This window comes from Coloeus monedula (genome assembly GCF_965178545.1).
Source record: "Coloeus monedula genome assembly, chromosome: 4".
NCBI classification, from domain to species: Eukaryota; Metazoa; Chordata; class Aves; order Passeriformes; family Corvidae; genus Coloeus; species Coloeus monedula.
The window spans coordinates 40,913,148-40,931,710 of NC_138784.1; the positions used below are offsets into that span (position 1 = coordinate 40,913,148).

The 18,563-nt window shown below is 39.5% G+C and overlaps 1 protein-coding gene across 1 annotated transcript in view; it reads left to right on the plus strand.

The window, feature by feature from the left end:
• PTPRR (protein tyrosine phosphatase receptor type R) overlaps positions 1-18,563 on the plus strand; it is a 140,119-nt gene that overhangs the window by 120,627 nt on the left and 929 nt on the right. Inside the window, exons 9-13 of the mRNA XM_082279664.1 lie at positions 1,076-1,155; positions 3,224-3,361; positions 9,542-9,652; positions 10,805-10,962; positions 12,984-13,097. Of these exons, the coding sequence (XP_082135790.1) occupies positions 1,076-1,155; positions 3,224-3,361; positions 9,542-9,652; positions 10,805-10,962; positions 12,984-13,097 (601 nt within the window). The remainder of the gene's footprint in view (positions 1-1,075; positions 1,156-3,223; positions 3,362-9,541; positions 9,653-10,804; positions 10,963-12,983; positions 13,098-18,563) is intronic.

The following is an 18,563-nucleotide window of genomic DNA, read 5'->3' on the forward strand; positions in this document are numbered from 1 at the left end:
GACTATTTCCAAACCAATAGGTGTCTGCATACTGTCAAAAAACCCCACTGATTATAACTGTTTAAGCCAATTGCCAGAAGAAAAGATTTTTTTCAGCATAGAAGTATTTCTATATGATTTTGTTAATGGTAGTATATTTTTTTCGGAAAAAATGTGAAGAAAGTCAAAGTGTGTCCATGGACAGCCCCGCATGGGCATCTCATTCCCTGTCTGCTTCGCCCTTTCTGTTACATTGTATACTTGAGAATATACTGGCTTTAATTCCAAAATGGTATTACATGGGGGGTGGGGGGGGCGGGAGGGGGAGAGTGTCTCATCATCACAAATGAGCAAGCAAAAGCTTCCTTTCCAGGAGGGATTTAATAACCCCCAGCTCTTTACTCAACAGAACTGGCCCCCACTCCATTCTAGAGCATCCAAGACTGAAGGAAAGGAGAGTGTGAAGGAAAATGTTCTTGTATTTTGGCATTGTGTCTCCAGTCCAGTACACATGAATGGTCACAAATTGGTCAGATGAGGACACAGGGCTGAAAGGGAAGAATATGGACTACCTAGTCCAGCCCCTTACAGTGAACTTAAATTGGTATCAAACGCACATATTTTATTTCATCCCAGGCAGAGGAATCTTTTCTTAATTTAAATCCAACTGTCCAGTGTAGTCACTGAACACTACAGCTTCAGGCAAAAGTACCAAAGTCAAGTTCAAAGGACTTGGTGTAATTATGAGCCATTGTACAATGGTACGACACAGGTTTCAGAGACAGTCTAGGCAGATCAGCTCGATAGGCAGCATGGGCAGGCTCGACCTTGTTGAGCGTTGCCTGGGCCTGACAGTGTTGCTTCAGTGCCCACAGCTCACTAAGATGGTTCTGCACAGCTCAGCCTTGTGCAGCACAGGGGTGCCTTAGTTACATGTCATGATCCTTTGCAGAGGGAAGAATTTGGTGCATAATTCTTTACTGCTTGACAACCCCAAATAACAGTAGGTTTTATCCTTCAGAAAGTCTTTGATTCTCTTTAGAAATCTTCTAACTATGGGTTTTCTTATTAATTTCCGTCTTCCTTGTGCTCTTAGATCCTCTAAGCAGAGTGTATTTGAAACCAAAAAATCCATCTGACTCCTTGAGTACCTACATAAATGCTAACTACATTAGGGTAAGTAAATGTACAGTCTTCATGTACTTTTGAGAAAATATTTTATTTGCCATGTGAGTAGCTGGCTTTGCCAAGTTGCCACTTATTTCATTCTTACCAGTCTTCATTGATAATTCCAAATCTTTCTGTCTACATATGTGTGATAGAAATAGTTTCATGAGCCATTTGTAACAAAGGCTACACAACCATGAATGTACAAAAATGATTGTAACAAAAAAAATTATAAAATAGTTTATAAAAACATTAAGAAGCACGTGCATTACTGTTTGTTTACTTTGGTATTTACTGTTTTATATTGACCTACTGCTTTATAACGAAGAAAAGAGGGTTACCTTTTAACAGTGACAAATACCAGTATTTTCAATATACCAATTGATAGTCCTGAAATCAATAGTTAAGTAATTAAATAAATACTGTAACAGGTTTGGGAAAAGGAACACAGACAGATATATTAAATATACACATGTGCCCACAACACAGTCATTCACATTTTACTCCCTGTACTGGTCACATGACACAATGACTTCACCATCATGAACCCTGTTGGAAAGCATTATTTCTAAGTGTCAGGTATGTTATAGTCCGTGATCACAGACACACACACCCACACACAGAAGCGTTCTTGAACTCATGACAGAGTATATGCTAAATAGACTACAAAGAAACTACTTCAGTCAGATTTTAGGAGTGTAGTCCTCTACCTGCAAAATTAAATGTTTTCTTCAGAGTTATATCCAGACCCTCAGCTGGAATAAAAGTAATAGTGCAATGGCAATTTGGCCCCAGAACTGTACAATGATGTTGCTTCTTTAATTAACAGTGCGTTAATATGTATGTACACAGCACCATGCCCCTTAACCTGCCTCACTTTGCAACCTGTACTTTCAGCATTTCTTACAAAGACATCACCATGTAACTAAGCAGAGTGGTTGTATTTGGAGAGCAACTCTTCCATGAGTCAGACCATATGTTGAGTCCTCTGAGGTATCCCTTTTCCCTATACCACCACCCTTCGAGCCCACATATGGTGATTCCTCCTGCTGCTAACACCAGTTGAACTGTCAGCAACCCAGCAATGAAATGAAATTTCACATTCATGTATACAAAATCCTTGGGCTTGCTGGGATCCTGACAGACCTGTCTTGGACAAAGTATGTTCAGGCAGATTGGTGAGTGGAAGGAGGACAGTTTGTGCCAGCTGAGGATTATCCCACTGGTTCATGCAACAAGTAACAGCTGTCAGGGAGAAAGGCACCCAAAAGGAAGACCCAAGGCTATAGTCTCCCACACCATCTCCAGCTGTTCCCCATTCACTCATTCCCTTCAGACATTGCTAGGCTCTCATGTGCATTACTATTGGGCACCCTGTCACTGCACAAACTCATAACTTCTCCTTTTCACCCAAAAAATAAGAATGCAGTGTCCTGTTTTTCCCATTTCTTCTTGTCTTTCCCACTCTTCTGCTTCCCCACTGTTTGCCTGACCTTCCTTTGACCTCCTACACGCTCGTGTGTTTTGGGACTCCCTATACTCCCTATATGTGTTGTCCCTCCTATAAAACCTCATAAAGGCACTTCTACCATAGAAAGCATGTATAGCAGAGTCTTTGACTCCACAAGAAATCATGTATTTTAAAATTTTTTCCTGTCATGAATCTTTGTAGGCAACGGTTTTATAGTTCTTATTTTCTCTTCTGTGGCTTGTTGACTATGAACTATTGGGTAAATGCTGCCGCAATTTAAATTATAGATTAAAGTACCACTGGATGAGGAAAGTCCCAATAACTTGAAGAATGGAATTAGCTAAAAGAAGCCAAATAAGCAGGGAAATTTGAGAGGAATTGTATTCTTAGGACCATTTAAGTTCATCAAATCAGTTTCCAGAGAAAAAGCTGTTCTACTGAAAAATTTCTGATCTGCTCTACTGTTAGTCATAACTTCTTTCAGTTCAAATATTTTTTTTTAATTTCAGTTTAAGTTTTCTGCCCTTTCTGCTCTTTTATTCACCTGCAATATTGATTGATCACATGAATTTCAAGTAAATGCTTTTGTGTCTGTTTCTAAACCAGGGATATGGAGGTAAAGAGAAGGCTTTCATTGCAACTCAGGGACCCATGATTAATACCGTGAATGATTTCTGGCAGATGGTTTGGCAAGAAGACAGCCCTGTCATTGTTATGATCACAAAGCTGAAAGAAAAAAATGAGGTATGACAACTAGCCAAACTGAGAAATTATTCTTATGGCTGTATGCTGTAGAAGGAACTTCAGAAGATATGGAAGGAGGCTAGCAGATAACTGGTTCTTAAATAAACTGTTAATAGGATATGTGAAAAATAATGAGAGGGTAGCCAAATACACTAAGTGCAATTGCGTAGCCATTATAAGTCATGATGTATTAAAAAAAAAAAAAAGACAAAAAGGAATTCCATTTTCCAGATCTGTGCTGTTGGGTTCATAACTTTTTAAGAAACACCTCATTTATCTGTTGGTCACCTCTGTACTTCTTTTTGCGTTCTGGTATATAAAGACTAGATGGTTAATGTTATGATTAGCAGTTTCCTGACATGGCTGAAGTTTGCACTTTGCTGTAATGTCAGGGATTTAATCCATTCCCAATGTTACAAATCTTCTGGACCCTCCCAGAAATACAGCTTGGGCTCCCAGATGTCAACACCACAGAGGAACTTAAGACAGAATGGAAATAATACTCTTCACCTTAGTATCAATTAGACTTGACAATTGCATTTTAGTGGCTAATGGCCAACTAACTGCCTGTTACACATTCTGTGACTTTTGCATCAATTCCAAACTATATCTTCAATAGCTTTATTTAATAATCCTGTAAATTTTTGTCAGGCTTTCCTTGATAGTGCCAGAATCCGTATTTCTGACTACCAAACATTTGGAACAAAAATCACTCTCCCATGCAGAAGGCCAACACAAAACCTGTTCTGGAAGACTGAATGTTAAAGAAGTGGTTTACAGGGCTTGTGGACAAGATAGAGTCAGAAATAAAGGAGATGGACTTTTTTCTTTGGTCCAAACTTAGTAACAATTCCCAACTCCAGGTAGGTGCCTCAATCAAGTCTCAGTACATTGCCATGTAAGCACCAGGGCTGTACTTCCCCTGCTACACTCACACCCCTGCTATTCAAACTCAGATGCATGATGGTAGAGCAACAGAGTTTATTCAGGCAAAGTTTCTAGTCTGAGTGATGAAAGGACCAAGAGTCTGAGTGCATTCCCAGGGCTCAAACTCACTGCTCCATTTAAATGTGCACTCAGTAGATATATTCTTCTTTCTTCTGCCCTTTACTGCTGCTTCACTGTTTCTCAGCATGAGTTTAGACTTCTAACATGTACTTAAAATCCAGGGGTTTTTAAGAAACCCTATGTGAAAAGTAGGTTGATCCTGTAAAATGTCCCAAGACATATTCCCAAACCAGATGCCATTTTGCAGTAGATTGTTCAAAGAGGTGTTCAGAAGCCCACATTTAGAATTAATCATGAAAGCATAGCAATCGACCCAGCTAATCAACCAAAAGAGTAAGTATTTCACTGAGGAAATGCTGACTGTTTAAACACTCACATCTGACACTGTGTAAGAAGAATGACTTGAAAGAAGTGCCCAGTGGTTTTCATCGTGTCAGGAAGCTCTGTGTTTACCTGAGTTATGCAGGCTCTAGGCACTGGTGTTTATCGGCATTGTTGTGCCTGGCAATGGTAATTTCCTCCAAATAGAAAGGGTGAGGAATCTCAAGTCGTTCCCAGGCTATATAGAGAGGCTGTGTTTGTGCAAGCTGTCCTGTCTAGAAACCTTAGGAGCTCTCCCACTGTCAGCAGGTTCCTCCTGAAACTTTGCTTGCTGTTGAAAAGAAAGCAAACTCTCATTGGTCATGCTCAACATATTATCTTCACTGTTAAAATATTTGCTCTCTATAGAGAAGGCAAAAGCAGACCTTCTTTAGCATAATAGTACTTGGTATTTTTTCCTCTCTGGGGTCTGCTTTATTTCCATCATTTTCAGGGAGGTAAATCTGCAGTATACAGACATAAAAATACCTTCATATCTGAAAGCATATTTGTTCACTCATCCACATTCACCCCTGAACAAATAAACCTCCATACCTGACTCTCGTGCGTAGGCCATATTCCTCAGTTGGTATAACACCAGTCAGCCTCCATTTGAGCTATAATATACTGTAATGTATGAAGTAATGTATAATGTAGAAGCTCTCACATGAGAGACACATGAAAAACCTTAATCTCAGCAATAACTTAATTTATTTTACATAAGAATAATTATTTGGGACATTAGTGTCCTAGTTCAAGATATTGATGTAACAAATTTGTATTTAGTGATGGGAATTGTGTGAAATGTCGATGAATAAAGGTTTCTATAGAGTTACTTTCATATATCAGATGAAAAAATGGTTAAGACTTGCTGTGGTAAGTGTGAGTTTTTGCAAGATGGGTGAAGATATGAGAGTAGAGAGAGCAAAGTATTTTTTTCAGCTGTACAAAGAAAACATGCAGAATTTGTAAAACCTGTCCTCAAAACTACACAATGTCTGAAAAAATTGAAAATCTACCTGTGCAAGGAGAGTCCACAGCAAAGAAGCTTCTGCCTGAATAACTTGTGAGAAACTTGGAAATATAGGCCATAATTTTAGAGTTAACATGAGGAAAAACACATCTCATCTAGTGATCTAGGTACCCTTCGTGGTCACTGAAGAGCATTAGACACCTCCAAATGGTAATCCATCCCACTTTGAGAGAATGAGATAAATCACTAACTGAAGGTGACCATTCTAATTCTGTACTAATATTCTAGGACACAATCCTCCAAAGATTGACACACTAGGCACGTATTATCTTCATGTATTACTGAGTTTAGTCAGAACAACTGAGTAGTGAAATTTAGATAAATATGTGGGGTGTAAGAACATTATGGACACATAATTTCACAGAGAAGTTTATAGACTTCTGTTGTATCAGCTGATTTTTGTCATTGTGCTATGTACTACATCAATAATATGCATTTATTCTGCCTTCGAAACTTACTAGCAACGTTACCTGTTCAATAGGAAACATATTTTGGGAAGCTTAAGTAAAGAATCTTGCACAGCATTCCACAAGAAGAGAGAACTAATACTGCCTGATGCATCAGATTACTCTATAATGCAAATCTTATTGTCAGTAATTACTAGGACAATATTGCTAACTCACTGCTTAAAGCTCATGTCATATTTCATGTAACATTTTTTCCCTCGGTTCGTCTATAGACACCCTTATATATGCACAGCCAAGTAGATTTTGGAATTTGGAAATCCTACCTTTTACAGACTTCACATAAGCCTCTTTGAAGATCACTTATTAGTTGAGTATTGGTACCATAGATAGGTTTTGGAAGAACTTAGGAAGATTTGGTGCTAGCTTTGAGGATTTCAGTATATGAAGGCAAATCCTGCAAGCCCTCTTAAATTATACCTCTCATGCTTGAGTTAGTAATGACAGTAAATAGAAGGCAGGAGTAAAAGGGGATTCTGGAACTGAAGCTTTGCTGTTATTATTCTTTACTGTTGTATTATTGGGACCTTTAATGTGTAAATTTTTAGGCATAGCTATATGGAGAAATACCACAGAAGCAGAGTTGTAGTAAAGCAATTCCACAAATATTTGAGAATTGTTAAACTGCTTTTGTTCAGGGTCCAAATCCAGAGAATGTAAAGCTGGTAAATACCATGTCACCTGGGACAGCCTTCTTCCATTCGGCAGGCCTGGGGACCAGGCTGCAATAGGCGCAGTTTTGGCAAGTTAAAAACATTGGCTGTGATAAATCACAGGTGCCAGCCCCAGACCAAGGCAGGGCCAAATCCCACTCAGTTACGGAGATCCACCTCAGCAGCAGTCCCGTGAAGCTTGGCACCCAGTGGGCATGGGATAGGGCATGGCAGGAGACAGGAGAGGGAATGGAAGGAAGCCTATGCCTGCAGCCGTGTTGCAGGGGGAAGGACAAAGGCTGAAATCAATTAAAGGTCATTTGAGAGACTGTTCCTTGTATAAAATTCCTAAAGTTCCTGTTTGTCAGGGAATGTTTAGTTGGGGGGGTGGGGCGTGTTTGGTTGTTTCTGATAAATACTATGTGCAATGAGTTTTTACTGCTTGCGCATGAGGCTGGACACCAGACTCCTCATCCACTGTATCTGGCTTTTAAACTGGTTTAAAATAGAGACAAGTAGAATTTTCTTTTATGTCCAAGTAACGGCTTGAGGCAGATTACCTTTTTTTATTATGGTCCTGAGATTTCGTATATTACTTTCTGTATACCTGATAACTTTATCCCTCCTACCTCCATCTTTTTCCCTTTTTTGAGTTAACTTTCAAAAACATGTTAATTCCCCACTCCTTAGAAGTGCTTGCATCAGCTTATCCCACCTGTACTTTCAAGGCTATTTTTAAAGCAGTAACAAACAGTATTTTTAAAAGATGCACAGCAACAGTGTTAAAAATAATCCATTGTAACTCACTAAATGTAGATGGACTGTTAAATGAAAGTTATTTTAATGAACAGCCACATTTCATTGTCCACCCAGCACAAGTTGCCAATTCTAGTTCTGGGAAAGAGTCAAGAAAAACACTCTTCTGGAGTGCCTGAAGGCTTTGTAGTGAGCATTGCATGCTCTCATTTATCAAGAAGTCTCAGGAGTTTACTCAACTATTGTTGATTGTCAGGGCACAATTGTGTATTTAGACTTTTATTTTTCCCAAATTAGCCCTGAAAACTACACTCCCAGGGAGGGGCATGAACTGCAGATCTGGCAGATGATAGTAACTATACATGTCACATGGGTAGACTGTGGAACTTCTGAACACTCTTTTTCATACAAATTTCTGAGTATTTTATTGCCATTCTTGATCTCTTCGGGGAGACAGCAAATTTAGGATGTTCGAGTAATTCTGCAAAAGACAGGATTTGAACGAAACCAGTCAGAATGGCCAGCATTATTTCAGGAAATGTGGCTTTCACACACCTTACATTATTAAGGTAATGAGCATCTATTTTTAGAAAAGTATTTATACAACTGAGGTGATTCAGTTCAATCCACCGTTGGGTTATCAAGTAGCAACTTAAATATCATACCTGGTGGTAAAGCCTTGCATTTCACTGATTGTTTTTCTGGATCATTTTTAGCAGTATTTACTGGAAGTTATGCTTTATGGCAATCAGTTTTATTAAAGGGATTGTTTCATTTTGCTGCATAATGTAGGTGACTGTCTATCTACATGTATACCAGTTGCTTCAGCAAGAGTTTGTGAGGAAATACAAACAAGGTCTTTCTGGGATTAGTATTATTGTTCTCTTGGGGTTTTGGGGTTTTCTATTTTTTTTATTTATTTGGTTGGTTGGGGTTTTGTACCCGTGTATTTGATATTAAAACAGAAGGTTTCCTTTAAATGTTGGGGTGTCTTTTTATTAAATGAATGAGTTGGACTGGCCAGCATTATTTCAGAGAATGTGGCTTTTGAACACCTTACATTCTTAAGGGAATAAGCATCTATTTCTAGAGAAGAGTTTATACAACAGAGATATTTGTTTTCTGTAGCCTATAGAGATACTGTAATTGAAGTGAATACTGAAGACTTGAAGATAAGCAAACAATTGCGGGGGAAAATAAAATGGTTTGCCTTGTAAATGCTATTTCTTCATCTCCTTTTTGGTAGATGCTTGTGAGATAAATTGCTGAAATAGTGTAACACTGCTGAATCATTGAGAATTCTGCATATAATTTTTTGTAGCTCTAGCAAGTCTGATGAATTTTTTAACATTAATTTCCAGAAACTTATATAGTAAAACACCTCAGGTTCTTCAAAATACTGTAACATGCACATTAAGTCCAATTGAGTTCAGTAAGATCTAATGACACATTTACATTCTTTCTTGTATCAGGGCCCAGGAGAGTAAATAGGATAAAAAGTCTTGTGACCAGAGGACAAATTCTGAATCTCTTGCTCAGAAGGAAGTGCCATTTGGAAAGACAAAACCTCAAAAGTTTAATTTTAGAATTTTCTAGGAAGAAAAACCCTTTAATTTTGAATGTGGAAAATAGTTCCTATAACTGAACTTCAGCTTTTAAGAATAAAAACAGCTGTGCAAAGTGTTCTGTGAAAGAGATCTATATTGTAAAAACTCAGATCCTGAAAACCAGGCCTAAGTCATTCAGTAAGAACTCTGCAAAATCTTATTTAGGAATACTTCTCACATGAAAAACATTTCACTTGAATTCATCTGAATTTTGCAGAAAAATACATTCCATGTAAAAATTAGATATGAATATGGCTCCAGGATCCACTTTGTTGGTGACACTGATGTTTGCTTTCCAGAAATGTGTGCTTTATTGGCCAGAAAAAAGAGGAATCTATGGGAAGGTTGAAGTCCTTGTTAACAGTGTGCAAGAATGCCAAAACTACACGGTCCGTCAGCTTACAATAAAGGTAATAATCTGCATCTGAGAAACATCATTCATAATGGTCTATTTTCTTTATTGTTACATGAAGTTAAAGGGTTGGCTTTTTTAAAGCACATAAATTTTTGCAGGAGGAGCTATGAAGCTGCAAGGTAGGGTTGAGACCTAAGTACTGGAATACTTATTGTATTGCCACTTGTATCACTCTGGCAATAGAAAAGGCTTCAAAAAAGAGTGCAAGTTTCAGTCTCGTTAATTGCATTTGTTTGGGAGCCCTTTTAGCATTGCCAAGACAAAGTAAAGGGATTTTAGTTAATGACAGAACTAACGTAGCATTGTTCTAAAAAAAAGATACGTTGCTCATGTTGTGTGCTGAATGCACATATAACTTATCTGAGAAGCTAAAATTACAAGAACTATGTAAGGAAATCTTCATGCTTTCCTGGTTCTCACTAAACATTAGTTGTGTGAAATAAGACAGATGCTCCTCTTCTGAGTTACTCCCCATATTACACTCTCATCAGATTAACCTGCTACTCCTGACAAAGCATTACAATAAATAATGTGTTGGGAAAATTTGTTTATTGTTTCAGCCTCAGCATTGAGAAGTGAGCAGAAGTCATATCATCCAACACAAATTACCCTAGCCCATATTTAGCCTCTTTTCTTGTTAAAGTAAATGGTAGCAGACTCTGTTGGAGAGAATAACTGAACAAACTGGGATATCTTATTAATCTAGAAGGGCAGGTCTTCTGCATCTTTAACTTCAATACTCTTGTAATTTTAGTATCAGACCCTTATGACAATGACCTTAAAAGTTAGAAATACATAATAATTTAGAAATTCAGAAGCCCATATCAAGCTATTCTCTGTAGATATTGTTGCTGATATATCACAGACCTCTGACAATTCCCAATTGACAACACAGTCATAAAGTCAGTAGTCAGATGGACAAAACCGAACTTACACAACTGGAAAAACAGCCAAGTATTCAGGTGCACAAACCCTTCTTACAATTGTGTGTCTGGAAGCACATCTGTTCCATCCACAGTTACACCCTCCAAATCTAATATAAAAAATTGTTTAATCTCTCTTGCTATTTTTACTGTCTTTCTGCCACAACATTTTAAGAAATACAAAGAATACAATTGTTCATATAAAATCTTGATGTTATCTTCAGCAAGGGAGTCAGTCCCACAGTGTGAAGCACTACTGGTACACATCCTGGCCGGACCACAAAACCCCTGACAGCGCTCAGCCTCTGCTACAGCTCATGCTGGATGTGGAAGAGGACAGGGTGGAATCACCAGGCAGAGGGCCTGTCATTGTGCACTGCAGGTAATTAGCCAGTCCTTCTCCTAAATGACTGCTCAAAGCCAGGCTGCAGCAAATTGCATCAAATAGCCCTCCTAAACAAAGAATGTGTTTGGGGAAGAGCAAAATTCCCCAGGTCCTTTTCATGCTCATTGACTTTTTAAATTCATATTTGAGGATTTGAGTTATGGAGAGAATTCCCTTGTTGCTAGCATATTGCTTCTGAACTGTTCTCTGTTTCTGCTAATGAATTCTGCTCTTGAAAGACCAGCTGGAAAATTTTTTTTCTTTTTGTTTCTTATTTATGATTTGCTTACTTTTTTGTCTTGTTGCATGCTTACATACCTAATTCAAGTCCAGTGCCCAGTGACCAGTTGGTTAAAATATTGCAAAGCAAGTCAGTTTTGAAGAGCAAGCATCAGGTACAAATTTGGAGACCAAAACACCTCAGAACTACAATTTGTCACATTTTCACAAAAGCAGTTGGTTCAATATTCAAGAGCAAAGTGTTATTCAGTACCCAAGAGCAGAGTTTTACTCACACAAATTATAATACACCAGAGAATGTCCTTCTAATAATTCAAATTTAATTCCATTTTATTGCTTTATATTGATTCATTACCCCATGTTGCAATTTAAATAGTAGGAAGTAGCACTGGATTTGTTATATTGGTGGAAAGAAGTAGATTAAATAAAACAGAAGGTAAAAATAAAATCAGTTATAGGTTTTCTTACTTGGTTTGTCTCACAACTGTGATGATACATCTCTTACAGTTGGGATAATACTTCTATTTTTTTCCTAGAAGTACGTTAAATCAGAACTTTTTGTCTTGAACAACTTCTTTCCAGTTCCATATTTAGGGGATTTAGAGAAATGGAAGACAGGTTTGAACCACCAGTAATTTCTGAAAACTGGAATGTGATGAATAAGCAACTTTCCCAAAATTTACGCAGCTGTATTTATCAGGAATTGTAGTTTCCCTGAAAAATGCACAAATCCATGGATGGCTATTGAGATTCCCCTTTTTCTAGTACAGATTTTCAGTAATTAAGATCTTCAGAAGAAGGGGATGTCTTTCTGAGATGAGTGATATGACAGTAAGGTCTGTAAGCATGGGCAGGAATTTATTAATGATTATAAAGAGATGTCATCTCAATTGTGATTAAGATATCATCCCACTTGTGATGAAAATTCATGGTTCTTCAGTCACAACTCAGCTATCTATACATTCACTACACTATGGTCTACAAATCTCACACTCTATTTTCCATTTTCAGACAGTTTCTTCCCTTTTTATCTGAGTGAGAGGACTATAAAGATCTGGACCCCAACTTCATGCTTTCACTATTTTCCTCCAATTTTTCTGCCATTCAGCATAACAGCAATGAGCTGCACTGCATTCCACATTACTTAAGCAAGAAACAGAATGGGGCAGAGATTCTCAAAATTGTTGAGGCCTCGGGGATAAAAATAATGCCAAAATGGCTGTTTTCCAGAAGGCATCAAGAAAACCTGGAGAGCTATAGCACCAAATCGTTCTCCATCCTGCAGAATCACAGGAGAGAGAGTTAACTTCATCAGCATGGGTCTAGGTCCTTTTTCCCTTCATGGTTAGAGATATGGTTAGCAGAACCCTTGTGTACTTTGATGGCTTTAAACATAAAGCCCTACTGAATTTTATCTTTAGGTTGGCTTCTCCCCCTTTTCAGTGCATATCTTTATCATTTGCTTGGACTGGACCAGAGAATACTCAGACTTTGTAGGGCTAATGAAGCTTGGTTTTCTTTCCATACACTTGTATGCAATCTGAAAAAATATAAGCCTCGCAATTATCCACAACTGGACTGCTGGAACAGTGCACACTTCATTTCGCTCTAAGAAAGTGAGCTGAGAAGCCAGCCTTGCTGGACATGCACCCAGGAGCTATGGGTTCTAGCAAGTCCATATTTCGTATTTTTGGTATTTTCATATCTATTTAGTGTTTTCCATGTAACTCTTTGATCTGTGAACTCCATTCCCATATTAAACTTCGCCTTCTTTTCAGTGCCGGTATAGGAAGAACTGGATGTTTTATTGCCACAGCCATTGGTTGTCAGCAGTTAAAGGAAGAGGGAGTTGTAGATGCTTTGAGCATTGTCTGCCAGCTACGAGTGGATCGGTGAGTTCCAGAAGAACCATGAATCAGTCAGTGATTCTGAAAATCAGTCAGTGATTCTGAAATCATTACCAAAATGATTTAGTAATGATCAATAATGATTCAGTAATGATTCTGAAAAAATTTTTTGCAGTCGAGTGTTACTTTGCATGAAATGGCTGCCATTGCTTTTGTTGACTTTTATGACCACATTAACTGAATATTCAAGGTAACATTTGTATTGAGGTCCTGACTAAGGAATCATTGTTTTCTGGGTGAAACTTCCACTGAATGAAATTCCCCTGAAATGACAACCCTGTGGTTGCTGGGCATTTGTCACTTCTCTTTTCCCCTCTTAGAACTTTCTGCTGTGTGCATCATCCTACTAGGATGCAAGAGAGGTGAGGCAGTCTGGAGACAAAGGATTTTCTTTGAGCCTGGATTGACAGAGACATCCAGGCTCACTCAGTGTGTAGTTTCTTTGAGCTTTGGAAGAAGACAAATCTGGTGCTGTTGCTATTTCCTCAGCTGTGCTGGGGGTCCTTTTGAATTGAGTTGGCAAATTTACCCAGCCTAAGAAAATACCAAGGCATTTGTTCCAGACTTTTCTGAAGTCAGATCAATTCCCTGATTGAATTCTAGCTTGGGAGCAGGAGCAGTGTAAGCCAGCATTGTTGCAGAGTGCTTTGTTTTGTGAAACCGTGGCTGAAGAGGGATTTGTGTTTTAAAGGATATGGGTATAGTGCACAATGGAAACTGTTGGTTTGGTTGTACTTTTCTTTCTTACTCTGCTAGGAGAAACAGGATTGCACCAAGGATAGAGAAGTCTCCTCTTCTGCTCTAGGTACCAGGTCATGGAATCTCCTTGCAAGTATCTTAACTGCTTCTGACATGCATGTCTTCTTGAAATGAAAAACATCCATAAGGGTGCAAATGCTGAAAAAGAGCTTAGGTCAAAGGGTTAATACAGAATTTTTTGTGTTGTGAAGAGCTCTGAAATGTACTGAAACCATGAATTGCAGAAGGACCTGAATCCATATAGTTGACCATGTTAATGGATCATCTCCTTTGCCTTCCCCTCCCACATGGCTTCATCACACTAGACATTGTAATGTTATCTTTACAGGGCAACATGAGCCACTTGGAGTGTAAAATTCTCCAAGGGGAGTTATCAACCTAAAATCTCAGCAACAAAATAAGAAAGAATAGCCTGGGGAAGAACGCTTACTCTGCTTTAAATTATCAACTGCAAATTTCCAACCCTCTTTTCTGATAATCTATTCGTCTTATTTAAAAAGGTTTGAAGTGTTCTCCCCCATTTTAGTATTGCTATTATGAGAGAATCTTTTTCTTACTGCTTTTACAATCCATTATAGAGAAGTAGAAGCAAACTCTGGTCTCAGCTGTGTCTTTTAATGTTGCTATTTCAGACATTAAAAAACAACTCAAATTTTCAGCATTATAACTGACAACACAAGTTTATTGAGTGGATCTACCTAATGAACTTTCTTTTACATGTTAGTATCCTAGATAAGCTTGGAAAAAGAATGGAAATCTGACCCAAATATAACATTCGTAACAGCAATTTCCATGACACAAAGCTTGTTATAAGAATTGTTAAATATTGTGATTTGCACATTTCTGTATTTTTTCAAGTTTCAGATTATGTAAATAGACCCCAGAGATCTTACTTAAGGTGCTTCATATTCTCAAGCATTGCCTGAGACAAAGAGTATGTCTCTGTTTTAATTTTTAAAGACATTTTTCTGGATAAAACTCAGTAACCAAAACCTGGGTTTTCTTTTTTTTTTTTTTTTCCCCAACTGGCCGTACTGCAGAATGAATCTCACTGACCTGGTAGTCAGTTTGTAGTCAGATTACTAAGACAAAGCTTAGCAGCCCCGAAGACTATAGTAGCTACTGCCAGCCCAACAGTGGGTCCATAAAGTGGCCAAGTGTCACTGGACAAAGCTCAATGAGACTGACCTCCCCTGATGTCCCAGTCCCGACATGGTGATCATTGGCAGGTGGCGTGTGAGACAGGGTCATTACATGTGTCATGAAGCTGGCAAAATGAACTTAAAGCCTGCTAGACTTGGCTGCAAGAGCTGGCTGTGCCCATTGCAGTGTTGCACTGCAGTTACCAGCATGGCCATCATCAGCAATGGGGTACAATCGAGAGCAGAGCAGAATCAGTGCTGAGGCTGTCTTCCTCATTTATACTGGCCAGCAGCTGAGCTCCAGTTTTTTATTTGTGCATCAGATTGCCCTCAAAAAACAAATAAACAAACAAACACAGGTTACTGATGGAATGAACACACAGAGGGATGTCCACTCTCATGTGGACTTTTTATCACATGAGTCCATGACCATATTTCTACCAAAATGCAATAGGAAAAAAGAAAAAACCTGACTTGAGGGACTCACAAGTGGTGTTGTAGTGACTTACCAAAACATTCCTATTACCCAGCATATTCAATAAAACCAAACAAGCATCCAGACAAATTGCAGATGGTGGCAAAAAGGTATGCTGGAAAATAGTTTAATTAATGGCCCATGTAGCTCTCCCTGGAAACAGTTTTAAATAGTGCTCCAACAGGGATTGAGACAGGACAGAGCTGTTCCTAGGTAGGGTATGTTCGGCTACCACTTCCTTCTTAGCTGTTCAGTGTAAGTTAAGGGGTGAATGGATCTGGCAGTAATCATCAGTTCTGAGTTAATACAAGAAAATGGACCATCCACTCAAAATATTGACCCAGGATGGAAGTACAGCCATGGTCTGTGTGAATTTGTAAGAAGACAAACCCACAGGTCTGCTCAACTTACTTTTTTTCCCAGTTCATTTTTTATATTTTGCAACAGAAACAGGAAATGTTTGATGTGAGGCATCTTCAAGACTTACTGTGACATTGAGAAACTTGGCAAATTCTTAACCTTAAAGGCACATTCTTGGAATGACATCCGATAACTGCTCTTGGCTCCTCAGACAGGATGAAAAGCATTTCCAGTGTGCGTCAATTCATTGTTTAAGTGTTTTGACTAATGGCCTCAGGTTAAAAAAAAATAATCCCAAACCCTGCATCACATTCATTATGGAGCAGACTGCATCCAGCTGCACTAGGAGCAAGCCAGAGGGCAGGGTAAAGGACCCTTTATGCCCCCACTGCTACCCAAGCAAAGATGGTCACAGTTCCTGAGCCCTCAGCATACCAGGGTCTGTTCCTTCCAAGCACCAACGCAAAGAGTCCCAAAGAGGTAGAGAGCCCAGCAGCTCACAGAGTAGCTGGCAGTGCGGACTGGCAAACAGACGAAGGCTGCACACACAGAGGTGCTGTAGCTGTGGCTACATCCCTTCTGGGCACTAGGGACAGGGGAGAGGAAACCTCCCTCCGTGAGCAAATTTCCTCCTGAAACACCCTTCCACACGGACATTTCCACAAACCAATGTCTTGGGGTCACAGATAATACCCTGCTATTAAATGTGAACCTTGCATAAGAACAAAGATAAGAAGGACTTGGGATATTGGTAGATGAAAAATTGGACATGAGCTGGCAGTGTGCACTTGCAGCCCAGAAAGCCAATTGTATCTTGGGCTGCATCTAAAGCGGCATGGCCAGCAGGTCCAGGGAGGTGATTCTGCCTCTCTACTCTGCTCTTTTGAAACCCCACCTGGAGTGCTCATCCAGCTCTGGGGTCCCCAGGATACAAAAGGGATGGGCCTGCCACAGTAGATCCAGAGAAGGGCCATGAAAATGGTCAAAGGGACAGAACACCTCTCCTATGAAAGAAGTCTGACAGAGATGGGGCTGTTCAGCCTAGAGAGGGATCCAGGGACATGTTTTTTCAGCCTTTCAGTATAAAAGGGGGCTTATAAGAAAGACAGAGAAAGCCTTTTTACCAGGGTCTGTAGCAATAGGACAAGAGATAAAGATTTTAAACTTAGAGAGAGTAAATTCAGATTAGATATTAGCAAGAAATTCTTTGCTTCCCCATATCTAGAAGTGTTTAAAGCCAGGTTGGATGGGGCTCTGAGCAACCTGGTCTTAGGGGAAGGTGTCCCTTCCCATGGCAGGGGGTTTGGAACCAGGTGGTCTTTAAGATCCCTACCAACCCAAAGCATTCTGTGGTTACTATGGCTGAATAAATCCCATGTATAATAGCACTGACAAAGCTAAGTTGTCTGAACCTCTGAATAAGACTCATATGCCCTTAAGCTGACAGAAATACGCACTGTTTGCCCATACAAGGTTCAGAAGCATCATAACCTCTTAATTGTGCTTGCTAACACAGGGCAGACACAGTGGTGCTAGGCTCAGGCCCCGCCAGTCTTACACATGCTTTCTTGAGGATTTTGTATGTTGCTTCATCACTGAAGAGGAAGGAGTAAGGATCACCACCACAAACAGCCTAGTGCAGCCAAAATTGTTTTAACCTGCCCTTCCTGCCAAGTCCTTCTCCCTGGATACATTCCCTTCCTCCACCCCTTCCACACAGCAGATCTAACCTGGGAAGTGCACTCCCTTAGAGAACATCTTGGGGGAATATTGATGAGGAAGACAGGGAGGAAAGCTGGTTGGGAAGGGGTTGCGTGGGCAGAGCAGGACGCAGCAGTGAGGAGGAAGGAAGGAGACAAGGCAGCACAGAGGACAGAGCAAAGCCCTCCCATCACCTCTCGTATCTCGCTGCATCTCCAGGCAGGGGACAAACACAGAGGAAAGCAGCTGAAGGCAAAACGCAGCCAAGAGTTAGGAATTTGTGGATGTCTTTGATGGCAAAGCTAAGAGTGCTGCATTTTGGGCTGCATGGGACCTGTGATTTTGTTCCTAGGAATAGCATATCATAATAGCCATGCAGCTCACTCAAAGGTGTTCTACATTTTCCTGAGCTCATTGGAGGAACACAGACAGCTGGTCACTTGCTTAAAGTAGGTATTATTTCAATTATGATTTTCCTGCCATGGCCATTCAGCCATCCGATAGCATTGAAGAAAATGAAAGGACCTTGTGGTTGTAGATAACTTTCTCTAATACTAAAGGACAACACTTGTTGAGGCAATTTTACCATTTTTCAAATAGCTTGGTATAGCAATACCATATATGTTGTTAGGGATCTTGTGAGATCATCAGACCTGCTCCTGTAAGATATCTGGCTCCAACAGTGCTCTGGATCCAAATACTTCACAAATTTGAATGTTTCAATGAAGATCTAACTGAAGCCAAATGTGGTACATATCTTAATGTCTTCCTCCTCGCTAAGGCCATTTAGTCTTTCATCATCCCAAAGATAACTAGCTGCTCCAGGGCACACTGAAGATGAACCAGGTGCTTTTTTCTAGAAGCAGAGTAGATAGCTTTGAATACCCTGGCAGATGAGATAATAGAAGTGGAATTAAGTAAACTTGAGGCCTTGCTCCATGAGAAGGGAGACTTCAAATACCTCAGTATTGACAGAAAGAGGCTCAATTTAATTTCAGAGCTAAATGGTACCAC